General features: G+C 43.6%; 1 protein-coding gene across 2 annotated transcripts in view; it reads left to right on the top strand.

The window, feature by feature from the left end:
• The window catches only part of ADAMTS16 (ADAM metallopeptidase with thrombospondin type 1 motif 16), a 133,198-nt gene that overhangs the window by 75,128 nt on the left and 39,270 nt on the right, over positions 1-18,800 (top strand). For both annotated transcript variants that reach the window (XM_019743385.2, XM_019743386.2), the window contains 8 exons: positions 2,058-2,153; positions 4,681-4,829; positions 5,987-6,159; positions 7,971-8,101; positions 10,107-10,230; positions 10,659-10,903; positions 12,750-12,888; positions 17,196-17,322. In XM_019743385.2, the coding sequence (XP_019598944.2) occupies positions 2,058-2,153; positions 4,681-4,829; positions 5,987-6,159; positions 7,971-8,101; positions 10,107-10,230; positions 10,659-10,903; positions 12,750-12,888; positions 17,196-17,322 (1,184 nt within the window). The remainder of the gene's footprint in view (positions 1-2,057; positions 2,154-4,680; positions 4,830-5,986; positions 6,160-7,970; positions 8,102-10,106; positions 10,231-10,658; positions 10,904-12,749; positions 12,889-17,195; positions 17,323-18,800) is intronic.

The raw sequence follows: 18,800 nt of genomic DNA, 5'->3' as shown, positions 1-18,800 counted from the left end.
TCCATCCACCCATCTATTCATCCATGCATGCATTTGTTTATGTGTTCACACTCAATCTCCTGAATCTGTAGGTCTCTATGCCCCATCCGTCCATTCGGCTCCCATGAGCCACCACGCAAGTGCAGGAATGCCTACTCCACACCACTGTCCAGACTCCGGTTCTCATTCACCATATCACCACCCAGACATTGAGCCCCTGAGGAGTCTACAGGCTCTGGTTTCGGGGGAACTTTATTTATATCCTGGTTTGCTTTCACATTGTCACCCCTGCAGGCAAATCGAGCTTTCCATCTGTCTCTTTGGAGAGTTACAGACACTCAGGCCCTGCTTTTATGGTTCCTTGAGGTCTTCTTAAAGCTCTGATTTCTAAATGTTGTCCTGGCCAAGAGCAGAGCCTTCAACACTATACAACAATTGTTTTCTCAAGGGCCTGTCAGAAACAAAGCAGTCCAAGAATTGCTGTAGGTGCACCATTGTTGGTTTCATGCTGACACAGATGTGAGCCAGGCAAAGAACTAACCACAACATGACACATTTACCTTAGTAACACTTAATGATCCTGGTGGACTCACAAGAAAATGAAATGTAATGGTAGAGTGATTGCAACCATCGGAGGTTATTACGAATGCCTCAAAATAAAAGCAAATGGTACCCAAATTTTGGATACCCAATGGGATACAAACTTAAGACGTTGAAAGTTTACTTGTTAACAAACCAAGTTCCCAAAGGCTAAGTTATCCATGAGAAAAAGAGAAGAAAAATAAAATAAGGCTGTGTCTTTAACTAATACCTTAACTGCTAAATACATAATATAATGAAAATTAGGGAGGAGATTTCAGAACTAGTTTTATGAAGGTAAAGTTAATATGGGTGATTAAAAACAAAGCCCTTCATGAGATGACTCACATGATGCAAAAAGCTTTCATGTGAGCACGTCTTTTAACACCATTGAGACAGGGAATGAAAGCACAAATGCAGTGAGACGCCATCTTGGAAGCAGAACTACAAGAAAGTTTCCCTGTGTTGCATTTTCTTTATAATACAAGTCACCCAGTAGATGCAGCCATTAAATGTCTTGGGAAACAATGCAACACTTGTTCAAATATCCCAAATGGTTGTGCAGATAAGAAATATTTTTTATCACATGCAATTGAAGCTACCCTCAGCATTCCGGAAGGTTTAGTCATGTCATAAGTCTTACTAGTTGCTGTTTATTAAGATATTCCTTTGGGCTCAAAAGGACATCAAAGTGAAAATAACCCCTCACATTAGGAGAGACTTTATTGTGTATAAATCTCAGATCCTGTCTTATTTTACTGCCAAATTATACTCATGGGACTTCCTTCCTTTGCACATACCTTTTAATCCCTCTGCTTTGAAAGTCATAGCTTTCCTCCTGACAAACTCCTTGAGCTCAAGGTTGACTCACATCACATCTCCTCTGACTCCTCCCCTGAGGCCAAGCCTTTTCTCCTTTAGACAAGCTCACCATGCGTTTTGTTCTTCCCTCTGTAGGGGCACCTCTTCCCACACGCACCATATGGTGATTCCCAGCAAGTTTACTCCCATAAGACCAAGTTCAAGGGTAGGCCTGAGTCCTGTTCACTATGGAACGTCTTGCCTACCACGGTACCTGGCCTATTCCAATCCTTCATCAGAGGTTTGGGGATAGTGGATGGATGGCTGGGCCAGCTTTTGAAAATGGGGATTCAGACTTGGAGAAGATAGTGAAAAATGGGGTCAAGAATAAATTGCAACATGTTAGGTTTTATTATTTGTTAATTTTACTTTTTTGTAGTTTTCTGTAGTGACTCGATTAAGCATATTTTACTTTTTTAATTTAGAAAATATAATTTTGGTAAGTTTATGATGAATGAATACAAATAAAGTTTCAGAGATGGAATTAAGTTGAACCGTCTCACTCTATCATATGCGTCTACCGCTATGTAGATGTCAGCTTTTAATTTATATCGGTTTTTTCCTCTTAAATTTTTTAGTGATGATTTATCATAGATGTATGGACCATGTGTAATGCTAATAATCTCTTTTGCCTTTAGGATATCTGTAAAGCCCTGTGGTGCCACCGGATTGGAAGGAAATGTGAGACGAAATTTATGCCAGCCGCAGAAGGCACTGCTTGTGGGCATGACATGGTGAGATGCTACTCTTAGGCACGTGCATCATATCCAGATGTCAGTCTTTCAACCCAGGCGTCTCTCTTCCTCTGGCATTCATGCTTTGAGCCTGGTCTTTTTCATATATCTGTGCAGACCTACACTCATGTGAAAAGACCGTGGTTATATTGATACTATGAAGACGACTCCTTTCTCTCACTTTTCTGATTATATCGATGAGCTATCTAGAATTAATAGACATTGATGTTAGGCAAAGGTGACAGCTGAACCTGTTTAATAACGGGAAGATTAAACCCTCGGCCATGATTTAACCACGTAAAGACCCAGCACTAAGCAGTATTAAAGCCCCAGAGCATTGATCTGAAGACACTGGAGTAGACAGACCATTGTGATTCATGAAAAAGAGAGAGAGCTGTGGTAGGAAAAGAAGAAACACATCAGACAGCAAGTTCATTACTAACTGGGAGAGAATAATTTTGTCATTAAAACATAAAAGTGAGTTATCTTAACCCTCAAGAGTAATATCTTAATCCTTGATAATTATTTATTATCTTAATTATTGATAAAGATAGAAAAATGTTGGACCCACAATATTACTAACCATTTTCGCTCTATATATCTGACGTTTTTAGTGATACTAATGCATATGAAAGAGAAATACGTGTCTAAATATTACTGATCTACTATGTTTAAATTCCAAAGTAAATATGTCACTCCTAAATGTATGTAAATGTAAGCATAGACAGAAAGGATTAAAAATGTCAATGAGCAATGCTAATGCAGGCTTTTCAGTGAAGTTATTGCATCTCTGACTGAGGAAACAAAGGGAAATAAGGTAAACTTACCCGAGACTAGCACCTAGCAGCCATTCACTCTACATGTTCATATGTTTTATTTTCAATCTCTCACAGGGCGTGAGATTGATATTTAAATCCTTCTAGTGATATAGGCAGCAGAGTAATTAAATCAATCCACAACCAAAAAAATGTAATAAAAATGCTTTCAGTTTCTGAAAGAAAAGGATCTGCTGAGGTACCACAATGTGAAAACACCAATTGTCGCAGGACGCCAGGGAGCTTATCTGAATGTGAAGCTGAAGATAACTGTGACTTTTCTAATCATAATTGATTAAAATGTATTCTTCTGGTGATAGTTTGCAAAATGATGCCTTTTTCTTGAAAGATTGGTGGCCATCCATTGTTGCCCTCAGCTCTTCACAGACATGACGCGTGTGGCTCTCAGGTGTCCTGCTGTCTTTGTGTTCATCAGCTATGTTTTTCCAAGGGCGACCTCCTCTCTTCTCTGCAATTTTCTCCTTTAGCTCATGGAGGCCATGTCACTGGGCTGAGAGGGGCAGGACTGTGGGACTTTGTTCTGTCACCTGGGCTGAGGGCAGGTGGTAATGAAGGAGACTTTTTTTTTTCTTGCTTATAGGAAAGAATCAAAGAATTGAATGGTTGAAGCTTCAGTCCTCAGAATTACTTATGTCTTTAAATTCAATTTTTCTTCCTTAAATAATATTAAATTGAACCATTTGAAGTTGCCATTTTTGTGTGGCAAGACTGGTCAAAAATCAACAATTTAATATGTTTCAGTCCAATACATCCATTAATAATTGAAGTATTCTTATTTTTCTTTTATAAAAGCAGCACTTTTTTTCTCTCAGAACATGAGGTGGCTCTACCTTGGCCCACCTCTCACCCCAGCCCACAGGCGAGGCCCTGCTGATCCACGTGGGCCCGTGATGAGGGACAAGCGACTCACTTCCCTCCGCCAACAGATGGCCTGGTCTTTATCTAAGAACCTCACAGTCTACAGCAAACAACAGGTGAAAAGCCAACTCCACTGAACACAGTGTGAGATCTTGTGCAGCCATTACGTGGGGTAGAAGTGAAGAAGCCATGCGATGTTACCTTAAATTCACGGGAGGAGCACTTCGCCTGAGGAAGGGGAGCTGATAGCATCTCCAGCCCTGTTGGGACAGACAAGCCCTGTGTGGGTTGTTTCATCTCCTTGGAAAGCCATATGACCTCTGACATGCACTGGTTACAGCCCCCAGGCTTTGAGCCCAGGTGCCTTGGAGTGAAAGCACAGCACACTGGGCAGAAATGACAAGGTGTTGAGTCACATGGAACCCCCAGCTGGACTTATGCACCTAAGACCGAGTCTGTGCCGAAAATGCAATGTGAAAAGCACATTGTTTTCAGGAGAGGTTAGCGTCCACTTCCTTGAGAGATGAACAATCGGGCTGAACAACCGAGCAAGCAACACTACTTCATTCAACATCTTAAGTTCCAGCGGCTCAGGAATTAGAAATGATTCTTCTACTTATCTTCCCTTTACGTGGATGTATGGAAAGATGCTAGGTTTGGAAAGACGAAAGAAGCATCCTTGAACGTATTTGTAGGATGTGCTACTAGAGAGTAGGGATGTTAATGTTTGCACATTTTACCAGACTCCCTACGACTGGGCACTACAATACTGATGACCCACTTTTCTGTCCCTGAGTCATATCAACGTCTTTTTCTTTTTTTTTAACATTTAGTGGTGCCGTGGAGGGCAGTGTGTGAAATACGGTGACCAAGGCCCCAAGCCTACCCACGGCCATTGGTCAGACTGGTCTCCCTGGTCACCATGCTCCAGGACCTGTGGAGGAGGGGTGTCCCACAGAGATCGCCTCTGCACTAATCCCAGGTAAGCCCGTCTGGACTTCCCTCCTCCCGACTGGGCAGGCCTCTGCTAGGAGCCTTCCAGACCACACCTGGGCCTCAACTCAGGCCCACTCATTCAGCGCTTCCTGTATGATTGTAGGAAACACTAAGTAGGAAAGGCATTTCATGTAAGCATTCCTTAAACAATGACATCCCTTTGATAAAATGTAAGATGCTTGTAACTACCAGGCTATAGCAAACGATAACAGACCCAACAGTGATAGTCCAGAATCGGACGCTAACCATATGTACTTGAAAAGCCACGGATCTGCCTAAAATAAAGAAAGAAATCATAAGAAAAGTATAGAGAACACAAATGAATAAAATCAACAAGAGCGATTCTTTCATGCGGAAAAAAACTTAGTTTTTCATCAAATACATTTACCTGTACAAGTGTTTTCATTGTGACCACCTGTTAGAAGGCGGGAATGTTAAAAGTAATCACCGGTGCTGTGGAGTGAACGGATTTCTAAATCCTCCTTCTGCCCCTAGGTTTGTTTAATGTGCAAGTCATGTTGCCTTTGTTTAGGCCTGTATTTAACCTGTGAGACCCAGTAGGTTCCCTGAATCGACAGGGTGCTCTCTGCTGGGGTGACCACATGAATTTTAGTGGGGGTGAGCATGGGACATTTGCCATCAGTGCCAACCAGCAGATGTGACTGGTTCTCCTGACCCAATCTGGTATCCCGGCCTTGTTGCAGGAAGCTGGTAGTGGAAAGAAGCAGAGTAGTTGAATTTCAAAAGTTCTGCTTTCTATCCCCTGTGCAATTCTGGGACAGCCACCCTCTGTGAGCCAGCCCCCACTTTATGAGATTCTGAGAGCAACAGTGCTTACCCTGACTTCTGCAGAGGGATGCTGGGAGGTGGCCATGAAAAAATACATGCAAAGCCACTTACTTTCCATATTCTAACCTCTTCTACCAGCATTGTAAATAGTACACTTAATAGAAAAGGAGGATGCTGCCCATGTCATTAATATGTAAGGAAGTGCCAGCGTCTACTGAGAAATGCACCTTTCTTATTTGGTCTCTGTAAATTATTTCACATTATCTGCCCCATATCTCCAATAAGCCTCATTTTAAGGAAAGGGTGATTAGCTATTAAAATGTAAGGTTTCTAACTGCAAAATATGTGTTCCAGACCGTCGCATGGAGGGAAGTTTTGTGAGGGCTCCACTCGCACTCTAAAGCTTTGCAACAGGCAGAGATGTGCCCACGATAGCGTTGACTTCCGTGCCCTGCAGTGTGCAGAATACAATAGCAAGCGGTTCCGAGGGTGGCACTACAAGTGGAAACCTTACACTCAAGTGGAAGGTAAATCCCAAACCCCACTTTCTAGCGATAGCCTCATACTTTTTTATCTTTCCTCTAAACAATGATGTGATTGATGGTTTGCTTACTCTCCAGTTGGAGACCTCTATATGAGGTCAATGTCACAGATTCTTATTTGGGAGTTGGTTTAATTCTGCCTGCACCATGGCCACTGGAATCTTATCTTGACCAGCTGTGAGGTCAAAAATTAACAAGCCCAATAGAGAACATGGACATAATACCTTGAAATCTTCAAAGAAGTGACAAAAAAATCAAAATATGTGTTTTTATTGATAATGAAACGATGTTTATTTTTTAATTACAAATCACAGTAGTTGATGGTGATGTTGCTATAATCATATCACCCATTGAACACTTATAATTGCCAAAGAATGAAAAAAAACAACAACTTTAGTATCTTCTGAAAAAATCAGATCGTTTTCAAGTGTACTATATTAGAAAGTCTTGACCTTAAACTATAAACCCAGACTTGTATTTGTACCATATGTAAAATTTTACTCTCCAGTTGGAGAGGAATATATATTATTCGTATGATTATAGTAACCTCAACTTGGTAGGTGAAGTGGCAAAATTTAAGAATAAATCAGAGAACATCTAATCATCTCGTTCTTTGAAACTGGGAATATTGTCCAAGCAACATTAGGAAGATTCATAAATTGGACCGTCTCATCTGCCAGTCACTTTCACTATCCCAATATATATATATAATATTTCATGATGAGAGGTTTATGGTGTTAGTGAATTCTGAGAGAAAATTGTAAGTGGTTTTATACAAAGCATTTTTTGGTTCTGTTTTAACTCTTAATCTCAGTAAAAATTAAGTGAGAATTAAATAGGCAGGAGGAAAAAGTAGGAAGAACTTCAAAATTGGGGTCAAAAATGTGTGTGCTATTCCTGACTTTTCTAGTCTTCAGTAAATATATTCATTAATTACGGAAGCACATACTAAGTTTGATTCTTAGAATTATTCAGTTGGGTCTCTTACCTTGCACAATAAAGAAAATTTTTATAAATGAAAACCCCTAAGGCAGAAAATATTTTCATCATTAATTGTCCCCTTCTTACCAAGAAAAGGAAAAAAGGTTGTGGGAGGGAGGGAAGGTTCCTACAAAAGTCCATATTAACTATGTGAATCACAGACCCTTAAAATGGATTAGCAAGAGAGGAACGGAACTTTATCTTCTAATCTTAAAAATATAATGATATCCATATTCTCCGTGTATCGGTATTTTTTGACAACCCTTTATATTTGTAGAAAATGTTTTTCTCTGGAGATTTCATCTAACTAAAAATGAGTCCCTTTATCAATTTAAAAATATGTATTTCTTCAACTGTATTAGCTGTTAAGAAACTTAGTAATTATTTTAATTATTGTATTACATTTCATTTGTAAGAATTTTGCATATTGTAATAAAATGGTAGTGACTTTTTGCATTTCTACAAGAGAATAATTGTACTAGTAGAATAGTGGACAATAATGCTGTAGTTTAAGTCAACAAATGTTTATTGAATGCCTACTATGTGCCAACAACGGTGTAAAGAATAAAGACCAGTAAAGAACAGAGTAGAGTAAAAATTAATAGTGAAGCTTAAAAAAATAATAATAAATTAAAGGGGAAAAATCACAAATTTAATGAAGCAACCGTACAGAATTGTCTTTGTACTGTATTATTGTGTGGGAGTTATTTTATGGGCAAGAAAGAAAAAAAAAAGTCTATCTAAAATTTAGAGCAAAAATGATCAGAGCTTAAGTATCTTTCTTATTTGTGTTTGTGTGTGTATTTTTTTTAAAGATCAGGACTTATGCAAACTCTACTGTATCGCAGAAGGATTTGATTTCTTCTTTTCTTTGTCAAATAAAGTCAAAGATGGGACTCCATGCTCGGAGGATAGCCGTAATGTTTGTATAGATGGGATATGTGAGGTAATAATGATCGTTCATTCATTCAACAAACATCCCCAGACAGCCCACTTTGTGCCAGGCATCCTGTGAGGGGCTAGCGGGACCAGACATTTAAAACAAGCCCTTTCCCTCCAAGTGACGGCCCAGTGGGGGGAAGCCAGAGGGACACGTACTGAGACACACCGTGGTTTGTTGCAGTGGAGGTGTGTGCAGAGCATGGGGGGAAGGGAAGAGCTGATTCTCTCTTAGACGTGGATCTGGGATATTTGCAGGGCTCCTTGGAGAAGGGAGCTTCTGAGCTAGATTGAAAAGGGTGAGTTGAAATAGGGGTGTTGGGAAGACAGACAAGGGAACAGGACACTATAAGAAAGCATGGGTTGACAGGAACTGATTCAGTCCTCAGAGTACCCGAAAGGCAAGCATGGGCTGTGGGATGCTGAAGGAGGTGAATTGGGAGGGAGAGGCTTTCCTAGGGCCATCTGCCGCCTGAATGAGGAGTTTTCATCCTTGTGTCCCTGTAGAGCAGGCACTGAGATTGGGTACAAGAGGAGTGGCAGGGTCAGGCAGCAGTAGCTGGGAGGTGGCATGGAGAGTAAATGAAGGCAGGGACAGCTCAGAGCCTAGAGGCCACGTTGCAGCTATTGTAGGCGTCTCTGAAAGGTCTATAGCCTCAGCTTCTGTTGGAGAAAAGGGCTTAGGAGACGGGATGGGGAAGACTTGGTGGCTAAGTGACCATAACACTTTGAGCTTGTTGACATGTGCTGAAGTAAGATGTGGAAAGAATCTCATTATAAACAAAGTGAAGGTGTGACCAGATCAAGCACACCATATGTAACTAATGGGTTTTCAATGAAGATATTACTCAATATTCTTTTTCACTGGAGTCCAAAGACCTCGGTCCTACCTCGTGTTTTCTCTAAGTTGTATGACCGTTGAGCCAGTGGAACCATCCACTGAGACTCTCAGTGTAATCCTTTTTTAATGCATACAAATTAGGCTGGATGATTTATTAAGATCTCTGTCAGCTTTCAAATGCTCAAATCTCTACACATTTTGTCTAATTATTAATTGATTTATTAAATATTTCGTTATTTTCAGCTATTTTTGATGATACAGTAGTGCGATTTATCAGTAATTCTAAAATCCAAAAAAAATTATGAAATGGAAAGTTGGTTTGGCTGCAAATTATAAGCTGACCTGAATTTGTTTGGTGGCAAAAAAAAGTGCCCTGAACTGATTAGAGACTATTTGTCAGTTTTATTTTTCCCACTTAGTATGAAGATGTAGGTGCTTTGTTATAGAAACGTCATTGCTATCCTAGACCCGCTGGGACTTCCATATTCCATGCATAATATGTTAATTACCTTCCTAAAATCCTAAAATCTCTGAAATGCATCTGACCCCAAGGATTACAAGCAAGTGATGGTGGACTATAGTTATTTCATTTCTGAAGAGTCTTTGTTTTACATCTGTAGACTATACGCTTTGTGAAGGCATGTAAAACTAGGAAGCATTGTAGAAATTCTAAGGAGTTCCTAAAATTCTAAGACAGTGACCACATAAGCCCTTTATGTAATTTACTGCTGGAAATAATTTCCATGTGGCCTGTGTTACTTCTTTGCCATTGAACAAGGGGATTCCAAAGACCATGGCATATTCCAGTGGACCCTCTTGAGGACACATTGCTTGTCATTGTGCTAAGTGCTTTACATCACTCCAAAATTGACCCATGTCTCCAACATGACAACCTGATAGAGTTAACTCAGGGCTCAGGATAGGACAGCCGTGTAGCAATACTGAAGAGTTCAGGTTATGTCTGACGTTTAAAGTTTTCCTACTTTGGCTCTGAAGAGTAGAACTGCAGTCTTGCTGTGCACATACTGGGTATCCAATAAAGATTTGTGAACTCCCCTGTGTTGGTGAAATTGTCAACCATAGGGGGAAGAGGCTTCCTGCTTGAGGTTTGTGACTTGGCTCTTATGGTCTTTTCTTTCATGAATGACATGTGACCTCATGGGTCCTCCAGAGAGTTGGGTGTGACGACATCCTTGGGTCCAATGCCCTTGAAGACTCTTGTGGTGTGTGCAAGGGGAATAACTCAGACTGCACGACACACAAAGGCCTCTATGCCAAGGACCACGGCACCAACCGTGAGTATGGGGCCGCTGTCGGCAGGGGCTGAGCAGAGAGGACCGCAAAGGGACCCGCTGGGTGGGAAGAACTCAGAGTGGGATGAAAACAGCAGGTGTTAACTATTCCCACAAGTCTGACACCTGCCTCTTTTCCTGCCTGCTTCTGAAGCCTTTTGTTTGGGTTGGCAATGGTTGCTAGGTTACTTAAATTAGAATGGTCCTCAGGAGTAGTGAAAATTACAAAAGCTCTGCTCTGATTAAAAAAAAAAAAAAGGAGACGAAGAAGAAGTCATGTACAGAACTATTGTACCTCATTGCCAACCAGATCTTCTCTTTCAAATGTGGATTCTGACTGTGGAGGTGGAGTACGGAGGGAGCTGAGGGATTGGCCCTGTCCTTATTGAATGAAATGCTTCATTCTCCCCCATCCGTTTGCTTTAATCTAGAGTATTACCACATGGTCACCATTCCTTCTGGAGCCCGGAGTATTCGCATCTCTGAATTGAACGTTTCTACCTCCTACATCGCTGTACGCAATGCCCTCAAAACGTACTACCTAAATGGACACTGGACCGTGGACTGGCCCGGACGCTACAAGTTCTCAGGCACTGCCTTCGAGTACCGGCGGTCTTACAGGGAGCCGGAGAGCTTGACTTCCGCAGGGCCAACCAACGAAACTCTGGTCGTGGAGGTACACTCCAGCTTCATGGTGTCTGGGGCTCGGACTCTGGGGTCTTCTGGCGTTTCTGTAGGTTCAAAGCTCTGGTGTCATTTTAAGTCCGCAGAAGCACGTTTGCAATTAGATAATGTGTAGAAACAAGACTGGTCACTACCTGGGCTGAATGGAGTAGTGGACTTGTTTTCATCGTCTTTCACTTCTCGGGGCATGATTGAGTTTGTGTTTCCACACAACTTGTAGTTCCCACGTTGGGGTCTTTATCAGTCAGTGTTTCACTCCTGTACACTCTGTGGCTGTGAGAGGCATCTGTGTGGGGCTCTGGCCGTGCCTGCCATTTGGGTGTTGTCCTTATTCCACCAAGTCCTGGAAAACAGGTGTAAGATGGGAACCAGAACCAGAGCCGAGGCCCCAGCTGTGCCATCACATCAGCCCCAGGGTCCAGCAGGGGTGCCCCACAGCCACCTCCTGACCTTCTGTTTTCTACCCACAACCGCACCAGCTTACGTGATACAGTCAGGCTTCTTCTGACAACATGATTGATCCCCATGGGCAGATGGCAGTGGCAGGCAATGGACATGCGAACTCCCCACCTTTTCATTAAAGAAAAGTACTTGGCTCAGAAGTTGCCCCTCAGCCCACAGCTAGGCCTGCAGATGTGACCCACCCAGATGCCCCACCTGCTCTCTGGGCCGGGCAGCTGCCGCACCGCCACACGTCCCACTGCCATCCCCCCTCCTGACCCTGAGCTGCTCCCTTCACCCTGTTAGAAACTTATTCATCTGCATTCTGGCCTTGATTATCTCTCTCCCACCATCTCAGGCCTTTAACTTTAATAATCATGGAGACAGAGAGGTCAATCAGGGTTATAAATGAGTTCTTAGGAGCCGTTCCTGTGGAAGAAGATTAACACAGGAGCTCAGAGTGTCAGAAGTGACAGCATCTCCGTGTCCTAGAAACACAGCCACCTCTGCAGGGCTCCAGCCTGCCCTATACAGAGTGAGACTTGAGCTGTGTGGTCAGGGAGTCAGGGAAGGACCAGTGCCTTTACCACGGGGATATCTCACCAAGGACCAGCAAAGGCTCCAAGACTCGGAGAGGGGAGGCCTGTCAGCAGGCTGATGGTGAGCTTTCCAAAACAAGAAAAAAGAAAGAACGAAAAGAAAAGAAAAAAGCTATCTTCCTGAGCTTGGCAGATGTGATACGTGCGTGAGGGAGGAAAAGGTGACCGGTTGATGTGACTGGGTTTCGAGCTAGAAGGGGAAGAGTCCACATGGAGCGTACCAGCTTTATGTGGCAAACCATGGCTCACGGGTAGGCTTGGCCTGAGCGACCATCTCTACCAGGAAGATATTTCTCCCCTACCGGGCACGTGCCAGTGGGCAGGAGGCCTCTGCACCCAGGCACAGTGGGAAGCACTCACTGCGCTTTGATGGTGGCATGGGTGACATCCACTTCAGTGACCCGGTGGTTTGGGACTCGAGGAAGTGTCCCAAGTATTTTTCAGGTGTCGCTTTCTGATTGGCTCAGATGGATTTGCAGGGGATCCCAAAGGAACAGCAAGGGAAATAACCCAACCACTGTGGTAGGCTGCAAGGGCACCTGAAGCCTTGTGTGGCGGAAACACTGACGTTACGGCAGACGGGTCACAGGGATGTCTGGACATTTTCTAGATGTGCTTGAGTCTAATGGGGAGTTTATTCCTATTCAGAAAGTTCACGTGGAGGACGGACAGGGTTTAATCATTGTAACCAAGTTTTTATTGCCATGATTATCGATTTCAAGTAGTTTAAAACACATTAGTGTACATTTATAGGTTCCACTTTAACTTACCATGTTTTTCCCCTTTCTTATGTTATAGCTTCTGTTTCAGGGAAGAAACCCGGGCATTGCTTGGGAATACTCGGTGTCTCGGCTGAGGGGTGAGAGACAGCCTGGTGCCCAGCCCAGGTACACGTGGGTGATCGTCCGTTCTGAGTGCTCCGTCTCCTGCGGAGGGGGTAGGTCACTTGTCGTGTCTCTCCTGGTGGTGGGCACAGAGGTGCTGAAACCCTCTTTGTCTGAATTGAACAATGAAATACCAGCCTAATTGTTACTGTATATGAAAAGTACTGAGTGACTTCTTAGCACTGAAACTAACTGCAAAGAGGTCCGCATACACATCTCGACCCAGGAATTCAATCAAGCAACTCTTCCTTAAATGTGTGAGGTATTTCACTGAGCTCTGAGACTATAAAGAAAAATGGTACATACTGGCCCTGTTTTCAAACTTAGATGCAATCTAGAGAGAGGGGTTACCATGCATACATATATTACAAGGCAAGGTTGTAAACTGCATCGTGTACAAAGGTCTGTGGGAACTCGGAGAGGACTCCAGGGCCGTGACACACAGAGAGTGATGGCTTAGTTGCACTTTGGACGTCTGTCTTAGAGCTGGAGAGCGCAGAGAGCTACAAGTAGCAACAACTGTGCTTTTCTGTCCGTATTACTGTTTAATTGGGTAACATCTCTAGATCTTTTTCACAAGAACTGCTTAGAAATAGTTCTTCCCCATTCTTTGTGTGCTAGGTGTCCAGAATCTTAGGGTAAGTGTTCATTTTCCTTTTTTTAAACTTTACCTCAAGAGTCTAGCTTGTCCTTCTAGGTCCCTGAGATCAACTTGAAATGATTCTGGCTCTTTCTTCGCTGCTTTGGGTCCCCTTTCAGCCGAGTTAATAAAAACGCCCTTTGTGTCATTATCCAAGACTCTGATAAGTCACAGAATGCATTACCCATCCTTTTGCCCTGTGTGATGTCCAGCCCTGTCCATTTCTTCAAACGTACTCAAAGGCTAGTGTCAAAGGAGGAAGCCCAGCTCTTCCCAAGGAGCAGGAATCATGTCCTGCTCTCCGGGCTCCCCAGTTCCCACAAATCCTCCATCATCGGGCATTGGGTTCAGGTGTCCATCCTCCAGCCCTTCTCACTACCATCACATGGCTGCGTCCAGCTGCTCCTCAGCGCCCCCCTGCTGTGGGTGAGTGAGCACATGTGGGTTTCCGTTTCTGCTGCCTGCTCCTCCAGTAAGCAAAGCCGGGACCTTACAAACAAGTAATAACTCCCTACAGTAACATCAGCAGCATCTCCAGCTGCCATTTTGACAGGTCAGTGCTGTTGTGGAAATCGGAGTCTACCAGTTTCCTGGTAAGCAGGTGAGATGCATGAGGATGTCACAGGCCTCCCAATCATGACCACCGTCACCACCCTCCGAGCTCTGGCACACGTTCCAGTGCCATGTGCTCCATGTGGTCACACTAGGCAGAGCTGTCACTTCAACATGGTGTGGAATCTTAGAATCTGAACAGCTCCAGGAGTTCCCCCACTCTGGTTGTCTGGATTCATCGTCCCTCTTCCGGTTTCAGGGTGTTCACGCATCATATGCCCATAACATGCGTAGCACTCACAGTGGAAATGACGTAGGCTTCTTGTGGGACCTCATGCATATGTTTATGGAATATTTTCCTGTTTTCCATGTAGTTTTGCTTAAATGACTGGTTTCTTATACAAGCAGGATAAGGCCTTCGGCAGCAGCTGGGATCCATTCTGTAGTTAGAATTATTGAAATCTTGGAGATTCTTTGATACAATCCTGGTCTTTAAGACTGAATACTCCTCTTCCCAATACTTTGGCAACATGTGAAGATTTTTAAAACAATTTCCAGAGAGCTTGCCAGAGCTGGTTTCCCTAAAAAGATAAAGGCAGGGCCTAGTCACATCGATCATGACACTCACCACCTCCAGTGGCCAGGATTCAGCTCTGGGTTTGCCAATTAAAGGGTGTTCTTCCCGCCTTTCTTACTTTAGCCTTTGAACTTTATACTCTTATCTGTTAATACAGATCATTTTAGAGAATTGGCCAGCTTGATTCTGGCGTGCTCACGGACTATGTGATATTTCTTTCTGACAAATAGTCGAGTGATTATAAGAATTGCTGAGAAATTGCTTCACAGATGTGACCTTAGTGTCTGTAAACATTCAGCTAAATGGCGGCGCAGACCCCATTCCATCACAGGAAACTCATCTGAACACACAGTTATCTACCACCTCATGTAAAAATACAGCCTGCAAACCCTGACCGCTGGGCATATGGCTCTGTCTGTGTGTATTTTTATTGTCTCAGAATATTCAGAGATTTGAAAGTCGTCAAAGGAAGAAACATTTAAATCACTTCTATATTCACTATTGTTTACGTGGGCTTAGAAAATGAATTTTAAGTTGAAATCTCGAGCATCCCTACCACCTACAAATGGATTTGACTTCCAAAATGCATGTACCATTCACTGCCGAATGATTAGACACCTGACCGTTCCAAGTGGGTGAAGCACAGTGTCTGGTGTCACCAGGCTACATCCTCGTGGAAAACCTTGTCTTTTGGAAAAATGCTGTGACTTGATTGGAGACCCAAAGTCAGGGGTGTTTCACAGCATCCTGTGTCAATAGGGAGATTACCCTCGCCGGGTAGGGAATGCTTAGCTACTGAGGGTGCTCACCTGGGATGGGGGCACCGATGTGGCATCACCTGCCTTTTGCTTCCTGAGGGCTGCTAAGGGTCACTTCGCTTAGGAGAATGTACTCAGTTTTAATAATCTAGGATTTGGGCATTCGTGGTCCATCCTGTAAGCACCTGGCATGTACGGTTTTACTCACCTGTGTGTCTCCCTGAGTTCAGTGAGCCCCTGAGGCCCGAGGACCCTAGCCTGCGGGGTCGTGGTGCGCAGCTAGAAAGAACTCCTACCAAACACCCCTCACCCGCCTTGGCTTTTCTCCATTATTCTTGATCTGACCCATGAGCTTCACCTGGTTCGCTGCTTTGGCCCCAGGGAGGCCTGTCCTCACTTGCCATTTAAGAAAACTGATTTTCTAGGGAATGTCACTCCCCCCATTGACTTGCCTTATTCCTTTTGACAAAGCAGAGCCAAAACGTCAAACTTCTTTCCAATATACATTTCAGAGATGTTTCCTTATAAAGAAGGTTTTGGCTTCACATGAAAATGAGCATTAGAGCTTGCCGTGCTGGCTTGGCTCTTCTGAAACCATTTCTTTGGGCTTTTCCTTCTTTATAAGCAAATGCAGGACGTGCCTGACGGGGTCAGGTGGAGTGCAGGACGTCATTCTGAGTCCTACCTGGGCTTGGGCTGCAGGGGACAGAGAGCGGATGGGCCACACACACAGTGCGACTCCAGCAATTTTTTGAACACTAGTGATACAATTGTTTTAGATTTAAATATATATTTAATTGTGTTAATTTTAGCAACACTAGTTTGATTTTTTTATTATTATTTTTGTCTCCATTGAATGAACTATTTAATAACATCCTTCAAAATGAATATCTAATTAGAATCCCTTTTTTATTACAGTAAAATACACATGACGTAAAATTTACTATTTTAACGATTTTTAAGGGCACGGTTCAGGGGCACTAAACACATTCACATTGTTGTGTAACCATCACCACCGTCATCTCCAGATCTTTTTCATCTTCTCAAACTGAAACTTTGTCCCCATGAAACAGTCACTCTCCACCCCACACCCCCAGCCCCTGGCACCCACCATCTGCTTTCTGTCTTTATAAATTTGACTGTTCTAGGGACCTCATAACTAATAGTACCTATTTTGGTGAGTTTAATGAATGGAAATTATGAACAAATTTAGAGATGTTCCCAGAGCCCTGAACAGCACTGGAGAGAGATATAAATGGAGGCTGAGAATCAAAACAACTTTCATTTTAATTGACTTCTTTCCATGTAGCACCTAAGTCATAATTGCGACAAGTTCACCAATCAGCTTGCAACCCTGGCAGCACTGAGATCTGTGAATTCTCCAGTGGTAAACTGCTTATTGTTACTTGATGTGTTTTAGTCTGGTTTATTGCCTGTTTCCTAGTGTGACCTCTCAAATGGACACACAAGTCAGCCATATTTAGGATTGGGTTTCCTTTGAGAAATGGCTGGTGTCCCAACCAGAGAAACGATAGAAAAGAACAAGTATGTTTCATTAAAGGTATGTTGTTATTGAATGCAAGACCATGTGGATTGTAAAGGTGTTAAAATATAGGGGTGAAATATGTGCATCTTAGAACTGATGGAATTCACTAATAAAAACATGAAGACAGGCCATAAAAATAGAATATTGATAGTTGTCCAATTGGTCATTAACAGGAAGACATGCAAGTATGGTCAAGGTTTTGTAAATGAGATCTCATTAACTCTTCCCCTGCCTTTGGCCCTGGAGTATGTCTATGTGTTTATCGTACACTTCACCCTTGCATACAGGGCAGATGACCACGAGAGAGGCCTGCTACAGAGAGCTGAGGTTTCACGTCAATGAGTCCTTCTGTGACCCCGACACCCGACCCGTCACAGGGGTGGTGCCTTGCAGAGTATCTGGCTGTCCCCCCAGGTAAGAGCCGCCATGCACATCGGATCACTTCGCAGACATACTTGCTATGATCTTCTAGCTCTTGTGTCGAGGGAATACAGGTGCTGCTACTGTCACAGAATCCCTAACAGCAAAGATGCAAAAGTCACAAGAACTCCCTGAAAAAGTGGGCTTTAAAAAGCATGTTTGGGGGGGTGGGGAATAGTGTGGAGAATCTTGTGAATGTGAGTAGAAGTTCTTATAATAGCATCCTGTTTGTTTTAGTGTTACTGTAATTGGTGCAGGCTGGCAGGGTGATAGCATACTGTGGTGATAGTAATGTTTCAGCTCCCAGCCTCTTCACTTTTCTTACTGAATGAAGCCCGTTAGAAGAACCCACACATGGGGGAGTGTGGGTGGCTGCCACACACTGCTCACAGGCACACACGTGAGAAGGGCTGCAGAAAGCCAGGGCTCTGTCCTCCCATTGTCTGTCGTCTGTGCTGCTGCCTCTAGATATTTCTAAATAAAGCTCAGGTTCCCTGAGCTGGTGGCCGGGGCAGGACCTGAGGAGGTAACCGTGGTCCTGCCCTGCTCCCCTCAGTCGTCACGCTCTGGGCTGTCACACTTCCTTAGTCACTGCTTCTAATTTCCTTCATCTTCATGAGGGATATGTCACATGGGGATGGGGGTTGTGAAAATCACCTGAATAACATATACAGTGGTACTTTGGTTTTCAAATGTAATCCGTTCCATAAGACTGGTTCAGTTCTGAAACGTTCGAAAACTGAGGCACGATTTCCCGGTAGAAAGTAATGCAAAATGGATTAATCCATTCCAGACCTTTAAAATCAACCCTTATAACAAATTCAGCATGAATTTTACTATCTAATGATATCATAGAGCCATAAAATTTACGGCATTCATAAACCGAAATGTGCGTCAATAGAGACGTTCAAAAACTGAGGTACCACTGTACATGGAATGAAAGTAACTCCAATGGGAGCCTCAGACAGCCGAGGCTCTGAATACAAGACAGTCTCATACGTCTTGGTTTTAAAGACCCGGAATTACTGGCCAATGGATCCCAGGTTTGCTGACCTGTGCCTCCAGTCATAAAGCGGCTGCTCTTCCTGGACACAGTAAAACACAGGAGTGTGACAGGCATTGTCTGCCCTCTGCTCTGAGCGTTGTGGTCCCTGGCCTCTGCGCAGCATAGAGACGAGGCCACATGGCAGCACTTGAGTGGCCGAGACCTTTCTTCCCACCACGGTGCAGGAGTGGCCTCGCAGGAAAGATCCCGCCCTCCCAGCCCCAGTCCTCCTGCCACCTCAGAGTCACAGGCCCTGCCTCAGATGGGGCTACTCAGCCAGCGAGCCACACATCCTGCTATTGAGAGAGGTTTGGTCAAAGTTGACATGAGGACTTTGTGCTTAAGGCCCGTCGCCCACTGAGGCCGTGGGTGCCCACTTGGGGATTCCTATTGTACAGATGGAACAAATATCCCAGCTCCTGTCCCA

The sequence above is a fragment of the Rhinolophus sinicus genome, linkage group LG03 (assembly GCF_036562045.2).
Source record: "Rhinolophus sinicus isolate RSC01 linkage group LG03, ASM3656204v1, whole genome shotgun sequence".
NCBI lineage: Eukaryota > Metazoa > Chordata > Mammalia > Chiroptera > Rhinolophidae > Rhinolophus > Rhinolophus sinicus.
Note: the sequence above shows the minus strand (reverse complement) of the source record. Positions and strands in the feature narration are given on the sequence as shown.